The sequence below is a fragment of the Onychomys torridus genome, chromosome 8 (assembly GCF_903995425.1).
Source record: "Onychomys torridus chromosome 8, mOncTor1.1, whole genome shotgun sequence".
In the NCBI taxonomy this organism is placed as follows: domain Eukaryota; kingdom Metazoa; phylum Chordata; class Mammalia; order Rodentia; family Cricetidae; genus Onychomys; species Onychomys torridus.
In genome coordinates, this window is record NC_050450.1 from 102,983,847 (window position 1) to 103,002,942 (window position 19,096).

The 19,096-nt window shown below is 53.4% G+C and overlaps 1 protein-coding gene across 1 annotated transcript; it reads left to right on the forward strand.

Annotated features, from left to right (window-relative positions):
* The first annotated feature begins 997 nt into the window (after nucleotides 1–997).
* Nucleotides 998–18,250, forward strand: Slc9a3r1 (SLC9A3 regulator 1). Its single transcript, XM_036196034.1, has 6 exons — nucleotides 998–1,633; nucleotides 13,214–13,375; nucleotides 14,160–14,313; nucleotides 16,040–16,080; nucleotides 17,062–17,151; nucleotides 17,372–18,250. Exons 1-6 carry the CDS (start codon nucleotides 1,205–1,207, stop codon nucleotides 17,564–17,566), a joined length of 1,071 nt encoding a protein of 356 aa, XP_036051927.1. The 5' UTR covers nucleotides 998–1,204; the 3' UTR covers nucleotides 17,567–18,250.
* The last annotated feature ends 846 nt before the right edge of the window (nucleotides 18,251–19,096 follow it).

Consider the following 19,096-nt stretch of genomic DNA (forward strand, 5'->3'; position numbering starts at 1 on the left):
TACCCAATGCTCAAATCATTCCATCCTCATTCTTGGTGTCCTCATAGGCTCACCTCACCCTTAGCTGACTGCCCTCCCCCAGACCATATCTTTGCCGAGAAGAGGGAGCTGGAAAGCTTATCTCACAATCCAAGTCATTTTTCTTTCTCTGTTGAAAAAAGCCAGGCCTCCATTCCCTGTCGAGTGAATCCTGAGATTGACTACCTAGCTGTCTCTCCCCACCCCCTTTCTCTAGTCAAAGGCTGCTGCCAAAACCAAGCCTTTTATTTATTTATTGATCTACCCTCAGGCAGCTTGTCTTCCAGGTGGGCTGCAAGGAGCCCTAGCCTTTCTGCCCCGCCCTACACGTTCCTAGAAGGGACTAGAGCCTAAAACTTCACTGTATGCCAAGTCCTGGGACAGCGCAGTGACTCCACAAGTAGAAAACTTTGTTACTTAAATAACCCCGCTCCAGAGTTATTCTGTTACAGTTACCCTGTTACAGTGTTACTGTGTTACAGAAGACATCCGTCCGGTTCTTAAGCTGGCCCCGGGGAAGGGGAGGAGTGAGTGTGCGTGGGGGGTGTGGGATGGTTTCCCCGGCAACTGTCCCCCACCCCGCCCCCCCCCCCTCGAGCCAAGCTGTGCAACAAGCTTTGGCTGACGGCAGTTAAAGCGTTGAGGATCCTTTACCCCGAGACTGGCTCTTCTAAATCCCCCTCCACGTCGTGGAAACCAGAGCGCAGGCCGCGAGGCCCCTGGGTTGAGTACCTGGAACCCGGCCCCGGCTCCAGCCCCGCCCCATCAGCCTAACTCCGCACTTGGTAACAAACACTTCCACTTCCTGGGCTCTCTTTTCTTCTCCCGCTGCGGGGAGCCGCGCCGAGTGCAAGCCACACCCCCACCATTCTGATTGGCCAGATTTGTCCACCCCGGCCCAAGAGTCCGAGTGTGTGGCTTCTTATTGGTCCACCGTGATCCACACCCACGGTACAGCCCCGCCCTCGGCTTTAGGAGCTTGGGCGGGCTCTGGAACGCTCAGACGCCGCGCAGGGCGGGGATTGGCCCGCTCCCTTCCTGTGCGTTCGCTGCTGCGGTTCTAGGGACACCTGCTCGCTGTAACCGGTGTGGTGCTCAGCTCCCAACTCGAGCTCCGCGGCGCGGGAAGAAAGGCCGTGCGTCCCCGGCCTCCGACGGGAACCGCGCTGAGCGTTCGCAGGGCAAGATGAGCGCGGACGCGGCGGCCGGGGAGCCCCTGCCCCGGCTCTGCTGCCTGGAGAAGGGTCCGAACGGCTACGGCTTCCACCTGCACGGAGAGAAAGGCAAGGTGGGCCAGTTTATCCGGCTGGTGGAGCCCGGCTCGCCGGCCGAGAAGTCGGGGCTGCTGGCCGGGGACCGATTGGTGGAGGTGAACGGCGAGAATGTGGAGAAGGAGACGCATCAGCAGGTGGTGAGCCGCATCCGCGCGGCGCTCAACGCCGTGCGCCTGCTGGTGGTCGACCCTGCGACGGACGAGCATCTCAAGAAGCTGGGCGTCTCGGTCGGGGAGGAGCTGCTGCGCGCCCAGAAGTCTGAACAAGCCGAGCCGCCGGCCGCCGCTGACGCACCGGAGGCTGGAGACCAGAACGAGGCCGAAAAGAGTCACCTGGAGCGGGTAAGTGCCGGCTGACCTGGGTATGGGACTGGGATTCCGGAGAGACTCGGGCGCCCCGGACGTCCAGCACTTTCTGAAACTCCAGCAGCGAGGAGGAAGCGGCTTCCGCCCTCTGACCCGAAGCCTCGCAGTTCCTGAGGCAAGCTTCGGACTGCGACCCGCGACCCCATCGCCTGACCCGGGTCGCTGGGGAGCGGAGTGCCTTGACCGCCTGCACTTTCGGTTCCCATTAATTGGATTCTGTCCCTCATCCCGGACTCCCTGGAACCCTTTCCTCGGTTATTCCCTACCTGCAGCTAAGCTCAAAACTAGCCAACTAACTCACTCACTCACTCTCTCTCTCTTCCCCTCCCTCCTTCCCACGCTCCCTCCCTCCCTCTATCTCTCTCTTTCTCATCTCTCTGTCTCTCTTTCTCCTTTCGTCAGTTCTTGTGGATGGTAGCTGAAAGTGGTATGAAGGCGGAGTAACAAGAGGTCCCTGGGAAGGCCCTCGCAGCCCTACCCTCACCTCCTTGGTTCCCTAGTTTGTGCATCATTAACTCACACCGATTGGACTTCATCCTTCTCAAGTCTAAAGTGACTTCTAAGAAAGAGAGGAAGTCCTAGCGTCTCGGAGCGAAGGGTGGGGGTGGGGTGCAGGGAGGAGGCGCAGAGGCGTCTTGGGGGTGGTGGCTCTGCCACCCCGGAGGATTTATGGTCCTCTGGAATGTGAGGAGTAAGCGCTCGCTTGCTGGTATCTGGGAGCCTGGTGGGAGGATCTTGGAAGAGGAGGAGAAAGATGGTTGGGAGAGGGAGCAGTCATAAGGCCAGGCAGCGTCCCGCAGAGTCCACCATGGGCTGGTGGTCCTGCCCTGGTATTGTTTGTTCTAGCTCACTCCAGTGTCCTGATAGCAAGCCGGCTGGCTGGTTTTGCCGGTGTTTGGTATTTCCCCGAAACAACCCCGGTTTGGATCAGCTGCTGGAGGGGCAGCTGGCAAAACAGGAGCTGTTGTGCTGAGCCTCCGATCCCTAGAGAGCAAGGAGGGAGGGAGGCAGGCCCAGGAACAGACTATGGAAGCAGGGTCCCTTCAGTGTGTACTAGCTCTCTACCTCGTAGCGGCATGTGCCAGCGGTATCCATGGAGCCAGGAAAGATTCTCCTCAACAGAGAAAGGGCACTGTTCAGCCTTAAGGTTGGAGGCGGAGCCTGAGAGTACCAACTGGTTTGGTGGAAGTGAGGTCACCAGAAGCCCTGTTCTGCCAGAGTTTGGTCTGGGAATGCCAGGGCCACCAGGTTCCCACTTCCTGCCAGGCCAAATTGGCATTGGCAAGCAGTAGCAGAGCCCCTGGCAGTGAGTTGAACAGGTGACCTCTGCTCCTAGGCTCAAACCCAATTTGAACTTTGTCCCGAGTCCATTGATTCGACATTCCCTTCCCTCCCACCCTCTCCCCCCTCCCTAGTTTTCCTTTGGACTTTGGCACCAGAACAGATCAGCAGCAGCCTCCCCTCGCCCTCCGGACACACCAAGTTGCAGTCATGCTCAGCTCCGCCCCTTGCCCTTTCCGGTGAGCTGCTGGGTGCTAGAGGGCCATGTTGAGGCTGCTGTGGAAGGTCTATATCAGATTGTATGGTATCTAAAAAGGCAGTGGGCTGGGGCTTCCTCTTGGAGACCTGTCCTCCAAGAGAACACAGAATCGGGGTCCCCAGGTGGTAGTAGGACACCTACATTTATGTAGATTCCTCAGACCAGGAGACTCAAAGTAGAACCATCCTGGGGATAGCATCCTAGGACATGGCAATCATTTTCTGAGCTTTGATTCTCCCATCTGTAAAATTGTGCAATGTAGTCTGTCTTTTCAGTAGGGAGTACTTGTGCTTTGCTAGATGGTGAAGTTCACTGTTGCCCAAGCCTTGAGCCAGCTCCTTCAGTTCTGTTCTACTGAGTTTCTCTGGTATAGAGTTTCCATATCCTGGTGTGATGAGCTTGCAGATGACACTCCCATGCCCCATCCAATACTGCAAAATATGCCAACAAACACCGAGGCAGGCATCCCTTCCCTCTGTGTATAGAGCACCCAGCTGAGATTTGACAGTTAGTTTTAGCCTGGATTCATTTGCAGAGCGGGAACTGCTCTGTTAATCTCATCAGTTCTGTGACAGGTGTCAACCCGAAGATGCTGTGACTGAGTGGCATCTCGGTGGGCCAAGAGCAACGGGGCAGGTGATGAGAGGTGCCTGGAACATTGGCCATCCCCACTGGCCTGCTGAGGCCTAAGGAGGTAGAGGTGCCTTTATTGAGACAGGGTTTTATTATGTAGTTCTGGCTGATCTGTAGACCAGGCTTACCTCAACTCAGAGGTTCTCTTGCCCCTGCCTCCCAAAATGCTGGGTCACTGGTATGCTCCACCTCACTGAGCCCTCACCTTGTTTCCAAAGACAGCATCTCTCACTAAGGCCTGGGACTTTTAGATTTGCAGGGCTGGTTGGTTGGTATTGAGACAGGATCTCACTATGTCTCATTGGCTGGCTTGGAACTCTATGTAGACCAGGCTGGCCTTGAACTCACAGAGAAGATCCTCCTGTCTCCTGAGTGCTGGGATTAAAGGCCCACCAGGCTGGAATTTTCAAATCTGGTTAAACTGGCTGGCCAGTGAGCCCCAGAGATCCTCCTGTCTCCACCTCCCCAGCACTAGGATTATAAGCCTAAACCTCCACTGCTGGCGTGGGGGGGGGGGGGAGGAGAGGGAGCGTTGCTCTGGGGATTGAACTCAGGTCCTCATGCTTACTGTCTTTACTGTCTGAGAGCTTTACTGTCTGAGCGACCTCACCGGCCTTTTACCTGCTTTCCTGTAGTCTTTCCCTACCAGAAACAGGACAAGGCCTAATTCCGTGAGCTTGGGCTCAAAGAGGGGCCTGGGCAGACCTGAGCCGGCTCAGCTGTGCTAACTGAACTGCCTGGAGCCTGGTTTCTTCATCCTCTAAGCCTTTGTTTCCTATTGTGTAAGCTGGGAATGATGGCAGTGACCTCATGAGGTTCTTAGGATTACATAAGGATGTGTATAAGTCACTCAATACTGGCACTAAGTAAGTGCTCAGTAAATGTTGACTGTTGGCATTTGAAGTAATAAATAGTTCACAGCGATGATTCCTCCCTACCTGGGCAGGTGCAGCTGTGGCCAAGCCCAGCTCTCAGAAGTGCTGAAAGATCACTGTTGTTTAATGTTTGTGTGATGAGCTGGGTGTGGTGGCTCAGGCCTATAATCCCAGCACCTGGGTAGCAAAGGCAGGAGGATTGCCAGTTCAAGGCCAGCCTGGGCTACAGGACAAGATTCTGCATCAATATTTAATAATAACAATGATAATAATTCTATGTAGTACTACGGTTCTCCAGAAAATTGGCGGCCCGCTCTCCCCAGCACTCTGCTCGTTCTCAGCCACATCAGAGATCTGCATCCCCTCAAGCTATGTGTCCTGTGTCTCTGTGTGCTTGTGTTCACAGCTTCTACCTCTGATACGTGGGAAGCCCCAGGGCACAGCCCTGGGTTGTTCGAATGCTGTCACCAACACTGCTCTGTACCGACTATAGGGAGGTGTTCAATAAGTGTTTTTGAATTACTGAGTGAACGCACAGCAGCTGTAAGCGACCTTTGTCTCACTCCATCCCCGTCCAGCACACCTGGGCTTGTTTGTGCATCCAGTACCCCGAGAGATGGAACTCCAGATCGGCTCAGCCCACTCCTTCTTGCCTACTAACAGCTTTCCTTTTGACAGGGAGGCTAAGAGTCTAGGCTTTGGGGTCAGACGTAGTGTTGAGCGTTTCCGTACTTCTGCTTCCTGGCTCTGAAGCCCACATCATGCCTAGTCCCTGCGAGCCTTAGCTTCCACTCAGAGAAATGAGATACCAATCCCCAGCCTGCAGGGTTGTGAGGGAGAGATGACAGGCATAAATGAGAAAGCACTTGGGTTCCTTCGGGTTCCTCCCAGCCTTGACCCTGATCCTAGAGGCAAAGATAGTGTAGGTACCCCGGGAAGCAGGATAGATGGGTGGGCATGATTAGTTGACAAGTTTAATTTGGCCAAGATGGGGCTTCAGAAGGGCAGACTTTGGAAGGAAGCTGCTAGGTGTTTGGCTTGGAAATGGACAGGTCAAAGCCCGTCGTTGGCACACACCTTTAGTCCCAGTACTCAGGGAAGCAGAGGCAGGTACATCTCTGAGTTTGAGGCCAGCCTGGATGACATAGCAAGTTCCAAGTCAGCCAGAGCTACACAGTGAGACCCTGTTTCACAAAAAGAAAAAGAAATGGATAGGTCATGTTATATTTGGTTTCATTTTCTCTGTGGATTAACCGGCAGAGCCCCTGTTTCTTAGCCTCAGGCCATTAATAAGTTTGTATTTCTGGCTTCTTTGTGCTCAATGATAGTTTGTCTGGCATACACAAGGCTACAGGTTCAAACCCCAGCAACACAGACATTTAAAATTTGTGATTCAGGGTGTGCTTGAACCAGCTTCCCTGCAGGGGTTGGGGTAACTGCAGCTCCTTTTGGAGCCAGAGCTTTTAGGCAGTCTGTACCCCAGAAAAGTATAGATACCTCTTAGTAGCTCAGCCCAGAAGGGTTAGTCCTAAGCCCTTCATGAGGGGGTTGGAGCCTGGGAAACAAAGTCTCAACCCCACTCACCCCACCCCCACCCCTATTTTCCCTTGAAGCACAGAGACCCCAGGAGGCTGGCTTTGCCTGTTGACTGAGCCTCCCCCTCCATGTAGAAAAGCTCACTCTTCACAGCCCCAGCCACAACAATGTTTCAGTCCCTGTATCCTAAATAAGAACAAGCTATAGATCTCCCGAGGACAGATGACTTCAAAGGCAGCATGGTGACATGCAGAGAACATTGGCCAGATTCAGATCTCACTGGGATCAGAGACAAAAGCAGCCTCTCTGTGTGCTTGGCAGGTCACAGCCCAATGCCCATAGCAAGTTCAAAGAATAGAGCCTGTTTGGGGCTATCTCTGGCAGCATAGCAGCAGAAAGTGAGGCAGCTGAGTCTTCAGCCACTAGCCACGTAAAGTGTCCAAGCGGAAGTATGCTGGACATGGGGGCCTGGTGCAGGTTGAAATGCCTTATCTAACATTCTTGGGACGAGAAGTGTTCCGAATTTTGGATGTTTGCCAACTTTGGAAGATTTATACAAACCTTAGATCTAGGGTCAAGACCCAAGTCTACACACAATATTCACCTGTGTCTCAATGCACAGCCTGGGAGGACTCATACTTTGCTTAGGAACTAATTCTAGTATGGAATTTTCCATTTGTGATGTTGTGCCAAAAATTTCAAATTTGGGGACTAGGGACATAGTTCTGTCAATGGAGTGCTTGCCTAGCAGACTTGATAACCCTGAGCTCTAGCCACAGTACCACATAAAATTGGGCATGGTGGCACTCACCTGGAATCCCTAGTCTTCTGGGAAGTGGAGACGGGAGGTCATTCTTGGATCTGTAAAGAATTTGAAGCCAGGCCAACCTGGATTGCAGAAGACCCTGTCTGGAAAAAAAAAAAAAAAAATTCAGATTATTGGAGCAATTTCCACTTCAGATTTTTAGATTAGGGAAGTTCAGCCTGCACAACTAAAAAGAGGTAAACTCTTCTTTCTGTTTTTGTTTGTGTTTTATTTATTTGTCTGATTTTTAAGACAGGGTTTCTCTGTGTATGTAGTCCTAGCTGTCCTGGAACTTACTCTATAGACCAGGCTGGCCTCAAACTCAGAGATCCACCTGCCTGTGCCTTCCAAGTGCTGGGATTAAAAGTGTGCACCACCATAGCCATCAACTATTTCAAGATGTTAAACAAATCCACACTTGAAATGATAATATTTTGAATTTTGATTACATTTTTACTTTATCATCGGGAGGCGGGGGTGCTGGAACTCACTATGTAGACCAGGCTGGCCTGCTCACAGAGGTCTGCCTGTTATTGCCACCATGCCTGGTTCCTTTTGAAATTCCCCACATGTCTAGTATATTTGTACTCAGTAGTGCTAGTCCAGCTCTGAGTTCAGATCCTGCTCTCTCCTGTTATCAAGCATGTATAGTTGAACAATTTGAACTTTACTTTTTCCCCCTCTGTGAAATGTGGGCATATCTCCCTTACAGAGTTACAATTGGGGTTTATTTGAGAAAATAAGCACAAAGCCCCCGGCATAGTGTCTAGTCCGTATTAAACATTCAGTAAATGATAGCTGCTATTCATTACTTCAATAATGAGCCCCAGTTTCACACCGAGCTCCTTGAATGTCCTTGCTTAGCCTCTTGGGACAGCCCATAAATCGGCAGCTTCTGGGAGAAGGGTGGGGGTTGGTACTGGTGAACTGCCTGCCGGGCCGGCAGGAAGGCACCTGGCGGCCAGCCTTGGATGGTGTCCAGCTAGGCTGTAGCCCAGGTACCAGCCTGCTCTGTCTCAGGCTTCCCCAGCCTGCGAGAGAGCGGAGCAGAACTCTGCTTCACTGTAAGTCTCTCTGTCCAACAATGAGAGGAGACACTAGTCAGCTCCTAGTTAAAGTGAGGACCTGGCTGGGGCCTCTGACTCAGGACTATTGGTGTCTCTGAAGCAGCCCCCATTTTAGCTCTCCCAGTTCCTCTTGCTACCTGGCTCCCACAAGGACCACCACCCCTCTCTCTCTCTCTCTCTCTCTCTCTCTCTCTCTCTCTCTCTCTCTCAATTGGGACCAGAAGTGTTCTTGTACAGATAAAAGAGGAAGGGTCCTATGAGGAACTGGAGATGACATCAGGCTTGGTAGTAGCCAATCCCACATCAGGAGTGAGCAGAGGCTACTTCTAGCTTACAGAGGCTATAGTGGCCCAGAGTTCCAAGCCCCTGGTCATTTCTCAGCCTGCCTAAAAAATAGCATCCCGTGCTGCCCCTCCATGGCAACCGTAGGCAGAATCCAGCCATCTCCATCAAGCTTCCTCGAAGAACAATGCTAGCTCCAAGCCTATGTCCCTCTGAGTCGATGGGGGCAGAGGAACCCTAGCTGCTTCCCACAATGTCCCCAGCCTCTCCCCCCAAGGGCTCCTCCTCTCTGTCCCTCTTAGTCCTTCATCTGGATCTGGGGCTACTTCCCCAGTGTGACACAGCAGGGAACCAGGCTTATTTCCCTGTATAAGAGCCCTGGGCTGGACTGGCCTGGGCTGAGGAAGGACAGTCTTAGAAAGTATTCCCTGGCCATTCTGGTGGTCTTCTCACTCACAGCCCATCGCTGCTGGGGCCTGGAGCTGGCTGGCTCTTGGGAAGGTATAGAAACTGCCTGGCTGTTTCTCCTAAGCCCATCACCGTGGTATCAGCCAGGGAGGGACCAGGCCCAAAGGGGTGTTGGTCCCCCAGCCACCCAGCAGACCCCCCTCAAGGGGGAACAGGGCAGCCTTGGGACTGCTGCTCTCTACAGCACCAGGATTAGGGGGTATCGACTTTCCTTGGCTTTCCAGGTGGCCCGTGGGTGGTGACTATTGAATTCCGTGCCCCCATCCTCCCCAGCCTACAAAGTGTGGGTGTTGATGTTGGCCTGGCTTTGTAGGGTGGGGTTAGGATCCTGGGGCAGAGGGTCAAGGGGCAGGCAGCCTGGGAACTGGAGAAATGAGAAAGCTCCAGGAGGGTTTGAAGGCAATGCTCCTGGTCCTCTCTAGAAGGCTGAGAGAGAGAGGTTCAGTTAGTCCAGCCCCATTCAGATCCATTGACGCCAACCAGCCTCTGCCACTGTTGCCTGGGGATTTTGCTTCTGTGTCCCCAATCTCCTGAACCTGTCCTGATTTTTACTTTGTAAGTTTGTGCAGAGGCTCTATGTAGCCTCTGGGTCTGTGTTCCTGTGAAGGTGCCCCCCCACCCCCTCCATGCCCCATGCTATGGATCCTTCTGGAGTTGGCACAAGTCCCAAGGCCACTTAGGGTAGAAGGGGGCACACACCAAGCCCAGGGTAGTGCGGAGTTTTCCCCTTTATCTTTTCCCAGAGGCAGAATCCAAGCTCGGGCACCTGGCCCCTCCCCATCTCTACTTGGCTCTAGGCCTGGGAACCGGGGGCCTGCCCCCAGGGGACTCCTCTAAGCTCCACCCAAGCTGGGATGGGCTGACTCAGCAGCTGCAGGGACAGCTCCTGGGGATGGGAAGGGAAGAGGCTAGTTTCTCTGGAAGTTTAAAACCCTCCCCCTCCCCCGCTTGTGAAGGAAGAGACCTAGAAGTGGTCCCAGCCTTCCTAATGCTGGGCCTTAATACAGTTCTGCTGTGGCGATCCCCAGCCATAAAATTATTTTCATTGCTACTTCGTAACTATCATTTTGCTACTGTTGTTATAAATCATAATGCAGGGGCTGGAGATTTAGCTCAGTGGTAGAGCGCTTGCCCTGGGTTCGGTCCTCAGCTCCGGGGAAAAAAAAAAATCATAATGCAAACATCTGATATACAGGATATCTAATGGATGATCCCGGGAAAGGGTTGTTCGACCCTCAAAGTGTTCTTGACCCATAGGTTGAGAACCGCTGCTCTAGAGACTTCCAAAAGGGACCCATTAGCATGGAAGGTCTGTGAGTGTGGCATGGAGGAGAGCTTCCTGGAGAATACCAGTCACCCCACACTACCACCCACAGACCCTGAATCAACCACAGAGCCACTCAGAGGGCAATGGAGTCGAGGATGTCTTATCCCCTTAGGCAGGGTCCTCTAAATCTTACTGGTCCTCATGTGCCAGAAGGATGCAAAGTGGACCTTTGAACTCTGAAGACATGTGTCACTAGAAGGGGGATGCTGAGGTAACACTTGCTGAGGTGTAGAGAAAATCCAAAGCACAGACTTGGAACTGGAAGGTGGGCATCACAAAGGCACCTGCCCAGCCCTGCCCTGTACTAACTAGGGAGCCACCTCTCCTAAACCCTCAGCCTGGTTCTAGCCACAGTGCCAGCCCAGGCATGCTCACAGCCTCGTCACCCAGGCCAGGCTTTATCCTTCCACTCAGGCTGGGGCTCTGGCTGCAAGAGGCGTGGAGCTCCCGGAAGGAAGCCTGTGGTTTCATTAGCTCCCAGACACCTGGTTAGTGTGAGAAGAGCCCCCGCCATCTGCTCATCACTAGGCCTCACTCTAGGCTGCTGAGTTCCGGACCCAATGCTGAGGACAAGACCGTTGTCGTGGGAGGAAAGCCGGGCTCCAGCCAGACTGAGTGGGCTTTAACTTCTCGGAGTTGCAATTTCCCTGTCTGAGAAACAGCTAACCAGATTCAGCCAGGCTGCTGTGGGAAGTCTGGAGTAAGGGAATCCTGGGGAGGGTGGGGATGGAGGAACTGAGATTCCACAAACCGAGGGCCACAGGAGGTGTGTGGCTGGGGCAGAAAGCTGAGCCTGTGCTGGGGACAGCAACTTGTCGGACCTGTTAGCTCACCTAGGCAGCCTGGGGGAGGGCCCATGGCAGCTTTGTGCAGGGATTAGCAGAGAACCCTCACTCCCGGAACTACATGGTGCTGGGAGGCTGCAGGAGGTCACAGCAGGCTGAGGGACTGGATAGGCTGAGGGGAGGAGGGCTCTCCTGTGGTACCCTCTTTCTGCTGCCCATTTGGTTGTCTTTGCTCTTTGAAGTGAGGGATCCCTGGGATCTGGGTAAGTCGTCTTTAGGGAAAATCTCAACTGTCACCTTCTCTGCCTTCTGGACTGGGCACACTCCTCCCCAACATCCTGAACACAGGTACAGGTACACAAAGCCTGCCCAGCATTCTTTGTACCTCTTTAAATTTTACTCTGTGTATATGTATGTATGTTGTGTGGGGTGGGAGTGCCAGGGTCATAGGACAATCTGTGGGAGTCACTTCTCTCTTTCTACCATGTGTGTCCTGGACAGCAAACCCAGGTTGGGCTTGGCAGCAAGCACCTTAACCCCATGAGCAATCTCTTCAGCCCCCACCCAGAGTGAAGAAGGGCTGGGACCGTAGTGCCGGTGAGGTGGGGCTGGAGGCCTGGAAGACTTCCTTTCACTCCTTCCCACCCCTCCCTTGCCTTTTGTACCCCCAGCTGAGGATTTGGGTTTCAGAACAACCTGGGCACCACCCTCCTTGACCCAGTATCTCAGAGTTACCTGAGTGTTCCTTAGTAGCAAGAACAATGCTAAAGTCCTGGTATGCGTGGGCACTTAGTAAGAACAATGGCGACATGCAGCTCTGCACAGGGACTTGGAGTACTTTTCTACTCTATCATTAGCAACCATGAGAGGCAGGTAGCCATAAACACCCTCTCTAAAGGAAGGACCCTGAGGCTCAGAAATGGAAATGATTCGCCCCAAGTCACAAGCTAGTAGGAGAGCCTTGTTGCCCCATGAGGTAGGTGGCAACCCAGGGTTAGCCAGCCAGCCAGTGGCCAACAGACTGCCCCGGGCTTGGAGTTGGGGTTGGGCTAGTGCTTGGGTAGGGCTTGCAGAGCCTCCAGCTTCTGCAGGCTCGTGTCCATATTCTGTCCATCTTGTCAGTCTGTGTCCTGTGAGTATCAGGGCTATAGCTTCAGAACTGAGCTGCCAGAAGAGGATGGAAGATGTTGAAATTGTTCCCAGCTAAGTGTCCCTCAGGGGGCTGGTGAGATGGCTCAGTGGGTCAAGACACTTGCCACCAAGTCTGACAACCTGGTCCCCCATAATGAAAGGAGAGAACCAACTCTCACAAGTTGTCCTTTGACCTCACATGTGGCTGTGGTGTATGCGTGCTCCCTCACACACACAGAATAAATAATGTGAAAAGTAACAGGCTAGGCAGCAGTGGTACACACCTTTAATCCTGGCACTCAGGAGGTAGAGGCATGCAGATCTCAGAGTTCAAGGCCAGCCTGGTCTACAGAGTTCCAGGACAGCCAGAGCTATACGGAGAAATCCTGTCTTCAAAACAAAAACCAAGCAAACCAAAAAGTAATAGGCCCTGCTTTCCAGGCCACTGTCTTTGACGACATTGGCCCTGCCCTGGGGATTAGTCACACACACACACACACACACACACACACACACACACACACACACACACATTGTTGCTCCCTATACCCTTGGCTGGACCTAGAGCCGTGTCTCCTCTGCCTCAGGACCCTTTGCCCTGCTACCTACCGGGTTTCAGGTTATCAGGGTCACATCTGGCTGGGCCATTTGGCTCACTGGAGTCAAGAAGAGAGTCCAGTAGAGATGAAAATCTTTACTGTAAACAAACTGGCCAGCTTTCAGTAAACAGCTATCCTTGCCTTCACAACAGAGAACAGATACAGAGGCCAGGGGCCCACTCAGGAGCCTCAAGTATCCAGCCAGGCCTAAGAGGGCCAGATGAGCCTTGGGTGGGGAATGATAAGACCAAAACAACATGTAAGTAACAGAATGGCTAAGAGGGACACTAGCCTCAGGCAGGGACAGTGGCTTTTCCAGAGCCACTCAATTTGTTCCAGTGCTACATGTCCATTCCCATCCGAACCCTGGGCCAGTGTCTGTGGCATTGCTCTGTGGGCTCCGGTCACCACTGGATTATTCCAAAACCTTCTAGGCAGGGAGGTGGAGCTGGAGAAGGCAGTGTTGGGACATTGTGGAATGACATGGGTGCTTCCTACATCCCCACAGCGTGAGCTCCGGCCTCGGCTCTGTACCATGAAGAAAGGGCCCAATGGCTATGGCTTCAACCTGCACAGTGACAAGTCTAAGCCAGGCCAGTTCATCCGAGCAGTGGACCCAGACTCACCTGCAGAGGCCTCTGGACTCCGGGCTCAGGACCGCATTGTGGAGGTGAGTCCCTTTTCCAGTATTCTCCGTGCTCTCCCAGGCTCTTCCCTCCTGATCTTTGATGCTTTGGAACAGCCTTATATCATCTATGGTTTGCTTACCCCATGGGATATGGCCAACCCAGAGATGCTGGATGGTGGGCGGCCACACAGGTAAAGTAGAGGAATTCGAAGAAAGGGTATTAAGTGGTAGGTGGGCATGCCGACAGGCTGAATGGTTTCTTTTCCCCTCTCGGGTTCTGCTTTACTAAACATACACTATACACCCATGATTACCTGCCAGAATCCAGGTGGATGCCAGAGGCCACCTGCATGGTCTTCCTGATGCCTGAGCACTCTGTGCCAGGCACGAGGATGGATCAAACGCCCTCTCCTGAGTTCAACCTTGAGACACTCCGCTCTTGGGCTGTGCTCACGAGAGAGGAAACGTGAACTAAATGCTTGGGCTGGTCCCAGAATCACAGTGTGAGAACCTTAGAGCCACAGATCAGCTCTTCCAAGACTTCTCACTTTACACGTGAGAAAACCAAGGCCCAGAGAGGGAGGTCGGAGGGGAGGAGAGCCCGCCCAGGCTCCCAGGCCTCCCCTCGCTCACAGCTGTGTTTGTATAATCTCCTCTGGGTATTTCCTTTGGCTCTTCCCATTTGTCCTGCTTCCCAGCTGACTGTCAGAGAACCACTGTCTGGCTGGGTTCAGGACTAAGCACATGAGAGGATGCAGCATTCCCAGGTACAGGACTTCATCACCGAGACCTGTGTGGGTAACCCCATCCCTGCTCTGCCTCCCAGGTCAATGGTGTCTGCATGGAGGGCAAGCAGCATGGAGATGTGGTGTCTGCCATCAAGGCCGGAGGGGACGAGGCCAAGCTGCTGGTGGTAGACAAGGAAGCCGATGAGTTCTTCAAGAAGTGCAAAGTGATCCCATCCCAGGAACACCTGGATGGTGAGTGCACAGCTGGGTGCCCACAAGCTGGGGACATGGCCAAGTGCCTAAGGCTTTGCCGGAAGTTGGGGGTAGCCTCTTGGATTGCAAGGAGAGACCCCACAGCATGGGTTGGTAGAGAGTAGAAGCAGGGGTGGGCCATGAGTGTCTGAAGGTGGCAGGTGCTGGCAATGAACTGTCATGAAGGAGGGGATGAGATTTTGATCAGCACCAAGGCATGGCCTGAGCCTCTCCCTAGTCCAGCACGTTCTCCAGCGATTCCTCTGAGAGGAAAGAGTTAACTCTGGGGCAGCCTCCAGCCTTTGCTGGGCAGATCAGAGTCCAGTGACAGGGGCCTGGTGCTCCCCTCCCCCGCTCTCTGTCAAGTTGCCTTGGAAACTCAGGCTTACTGGCTCTAGAGAGTAGTGGGTCCCCTTCAGTCCCTGGGCCCCTGCCTTCCCCTTCCCCCTCCCCTACTCTCATCCTGCCAAGCCTGGCACCTCCTCCTGTTCAAGCCAAGCCAAAGTGAGTAAGGCAGCCACACCAGGCAGGAGGGGCCGAGCACCTCCTACTCCTTAGTCCAGACTTTCTCCCTGGGAAGAGAGGCTCCAGAAGGGTGATCTGTTGTGCTCTGCTTGAAGTGAAACCTCTCTGGACTTTGTAATGGGTGGGGCCTCCTGAGGATGAAGATTATAGTAGCAGGTCAGGGTCCACATATCTCAGATCTCCAAGAGGAGGGATATAGTGGACAGCCCTGTCAAGGGGAAATATTCACATGTATCGCAGCCTAACGTGCAGAAGCACCCCACCCATCCTTACTAGTCTATGAAGGTGGAAGGTGCCTTCCCCATCTCAGGCCATATGGGAGGTGACCTCAAGCCTCGCTTTTTCTCTCACTGGTCTCTCCTGACTCTGCCCAGAACACTGTCCTTGAACCCTCTTGTCCCCTCGTTTCCAGGTGGCAGATAGTTGGCATTATTTTCTCTCCAAGGCAGCAGGTGCCAGCTATATAATCTGAGGTGTGGCCCTAAATCTGCTGTCTACCCTGGGATGTGTGAATACCAAGGCCCAGCCCTGCCTAGGGTGTATGTGGAGGCCAGAGGACAGCTTAGAAGGGTCAGTTCTGTCCTTCTACCATCCGGTCTTGGGGATCCAACTCAGGTCATCAGGCCATCACTGAGCCATCTCTCTGGCTACAGGGGACCTGTTTTTTGACTGGCTACCCTAGAACTCCATCCCATCTTAACGCTCCAGCAAGCCTGGCATCTTGACATTCTGGGTCAAATGTCAAGCTAGGACCAAAAAGGTAGAGCACGGATTCATATACGGAGGGTTGTGTGTCTGGCCCCCAGCACTGCGCAAAGTATCATTCTGTTACAGGGAGCTGTCTTGTCTATCACAGGTTGCCAGTCAGCATCAAGTAGCACTCCTCACGTGCAAGCCTCCCCCCACATCCTCAAAAAAGTTCTCCCAGTTTGCCAACTGAGACATTATAAGAATAAATTTTAGTTGGTAATGCCAAAGTATTGGACTGTAGTGGGGTCTTGTTTTCTGAAATTGTCAAACAATCTTTCTGGGCACTGGGTCATCAAAATGTCAAATGTACATACAGTGGGTTGCAGCCAAAAAAGTTGTAGCCTTTGACCTCCAGTATGAGGTCTGGTGAACTGCCCAAGGCACAGCTCTGGCCACCCTGCTCTCCTTCCCCAAAGTTTCTGGACTGACCTTTGCTGTCTCCCTCATCTAGGCCCCTTGCCTGAGCCCTTCACCAATGGAGAGATACAGAAGGTAAGGGGTCCCCTACCCACTTCTCTGTGGAGACAGAGCAAGTGGTGGCATGGTTGGGAGTCAGCTCAGGCTGGCACATCAGGGCCCAGTTCCAGTTTCTTCCTGAACTCCAAACTATAGGATCACCAGAGTACCCCGGCCCCTGTCAGGGGGTAAGGCTGTCACTTGGGAAAGGCTGCCTGGTGCCCCTTTGCAGCCCCCGCCTCCAACTCCCACCATACAGAAGAGGCCATTCTTCCCCCCAAGAACAGAGCCTCAGTGTCTGGCTGCTGCTGGTCCTGCTACTTCCAGTCTGAGTTGGAAGAACAAAGTCCCGCCTCCTTGGGCAGAAGGGAAGGGGGTGAGGCTGGGAGCCAGCCGAGGCCATGGAAGGACCCAGGAAGGGGCTGAGTGCCAGGCTCACACCCAGCCAAAACCTCTACTCTGGCATGGGCTGTCTCAGAATCAGACCACAGAGCCTGGAGTTGGCAAAATGTGTTTGAAGGCTTCCTCTACAGGGATCTAGTGGAGGCAAGAATCAGGTGGCCACCTTCTGCCACCCTGTCCTTAGTTCTAGAATGTTCTATCCATCTTATTCTCTAAAGACCCTGGTTGACTCCTTTGGGGTTAAGACCTGGAGAGGGCTGTAAGAGGTTAAGGGACCGTATATGTTCCTCAGGCCAAACTGGAGGACTTCAGTGGCCCTACTTTGGTGGCCCTGTACTCCAAGAAGCCCCTCTTGGGTCACTGATCCACAAAGTGAGTCAGTGCTCAGAGGTGTTGGGGAGGATGAGAGATTCCGAAGTTCCCCGCTCCCGCCCAGGTGATGGATGGAACCAGGCTGCCCCAATCCTCTTAGGAATGCAGTACTATAAATCTGGAACTGGATGGATGGCCAAGCCTGAGCAAGGACCCTCTCTAATGAGGTCTCTAGCTTCTCTCATCAGGAGTTTCCTTTCCCATCATCCCCTGCCAACCCATACTTTTTCCTCTCTGTGCCAGGAGAGCAGCCGTGAAGCCCTGGTAGAGGCAGCTTCCGAGAGCCCCAGGCCAGCCCTGGCAAGATCTGCCTCCAGTGATACCAGTGAGGAGGTAGGCAGGCCCCGTGGGGGCTGGTGACTGAGTTACGGGAAGCCATTTCCAGGCCACTCTGGTTCCTGGCACACTGGCCTGCCTTTGAGGTCACATGGGGAGGTGCAGTTTGTTCTTGTGACCTGGCTACCTTGGCCATGGCCCCAAGGGATTCCACCTCTGAGGCCAAGGACCAGAGAGCCCTTAGGAATAGATACTGACTCTTTCCTCCTCTTTTTAGCTAAATTCCCAAGACAGCCCCAAGAGACAGGAGTCCACCACCGAGCCCTCAACTACCTCCTCCTCCTCTGACCCCATCTTGGACTTCAACATCTCCCTGGCTGTGGCTAAAGAGAGAGCCCACCAGAAGCGCAGTAGCAAACGGGCCCCGCAGATGGACTGGAGCAAGAAAAATGAACTGTTCAGCAACCTCTGAGCACCTGATCACCCGCTGGCCAGCGCTGGAAGGTGGAGCCACCCATCCACCTAACCTAGCTCCCCCTTTCCTCCCCAGTTGCCCACCAATCAACATTCAAATCAGCATCTGCACCCCACCTCACCCCACTCCCTGACAAATGATTTTCCTAGGAATTCTTTTCTTCCCTTACCTTAGGGAAGGGGAATGTTTCTGTCCTGCCCCTCACCCCTCCCTGAGGGCTTCCTCCTACCAAGTGTCCCCTCACCAGTCTGCCTAGGACATCCCTGGGACCCTCACCAAGCAAGGACCTTTGGAACAAGTCCTCCTCAACTACATGTGACAACCAAGTCCAGAGCTGACTAGGGACTGGCTGTAGCGGCCATTGCTCATAATGGACAGGGTGCCCGAGTCCTCAGAGCTACGGCTGGGCTGCTTTGGTCCATTTGATTTTTTTTTTTTTTTTTTTAAGAGTGTAGTGTTACAGGATTTAGAGCTGTTCTTGTTTTCATGATTCTTGTGATTTTCCTGGTTGTTTGTACCCAGAGCATGGCAATGACCTTATCCTTAGATTCTTGTTTCCACTCTCACTGAGAGACCTGGGCAGCACGGGGAAACCCTGGCTGCCTCTGCCTGTCCTGAGCCGGATGCCACCACTATAAGGAAATGCCTTCAGAAATTCACTGGTTCCTTTAAACCGCCTGAGCCTCTTGTGTCTTCCTTTGGAGCTTTGCCTCATACCTTCCTTCATGTCTAAGAGAGTGGGTAACGAACTGTATTCCCAGGTAGCTGGCCTTTGGGTCAGAGGTGGGATACTCCCGGAAGACCATCTAGGGCTCTCTGCAACTCCAAGCTTGAGTGGCTTTGCAGCTACTCAGTCCACAGGGCCCTCCAGTTCTGTTTGCTTAGTTCCATGTCAGTGCACCCTGGTACAGGGGACAATAGTGATGTATGGGGACAATAGGGATGTTTATGGGGACTGTGGGAAGAGGAAGCTGAGAGCCACATGCTGAAAGGGCTCTGAGGCTCCTCATTCCAGAAGTGCTACAAGTGAAATCTTACTAGGGCTGGGTTCAGGATGTGAGGGTGACTTTCCTCCCTGTTCCCCCACCAAGGGATGCAGGATTCTCAGCAGTCTGAGCCTGCTGCAGACACCCTCCCTTATCTGCCCAGTGGCCTGAATGGGAGGCAGATATCCAACACAGGAAAAAAACTAGTTCAGTTAGCTGCAGGACACATTGTGTGGCAAGGTGGGCTGGAAGGGACTTTGCAAAGGGGAATATACTGCCCTTCGCCAGGAGGGCCTTGAATGCCCAGGCTGCTAGACCAGGTCCTAGGACAGGTGTTCAGAAATGAAGGTGTGTGGCCCCAGCTACTTTCCACTCACCCATTCTACAGAAAGACTACTCAGAACCAGGTTGCTGGGCTGAAGGAGCAAGTGAAGATAACAGATCCAGGGGAGAAGGGCCATTCACTATCTGGCCATCTCAGCATTACGGTCTGGATTCCACCAACCTTAAAAGGAGCCATCCAGAGCCCTTATCACAGTAC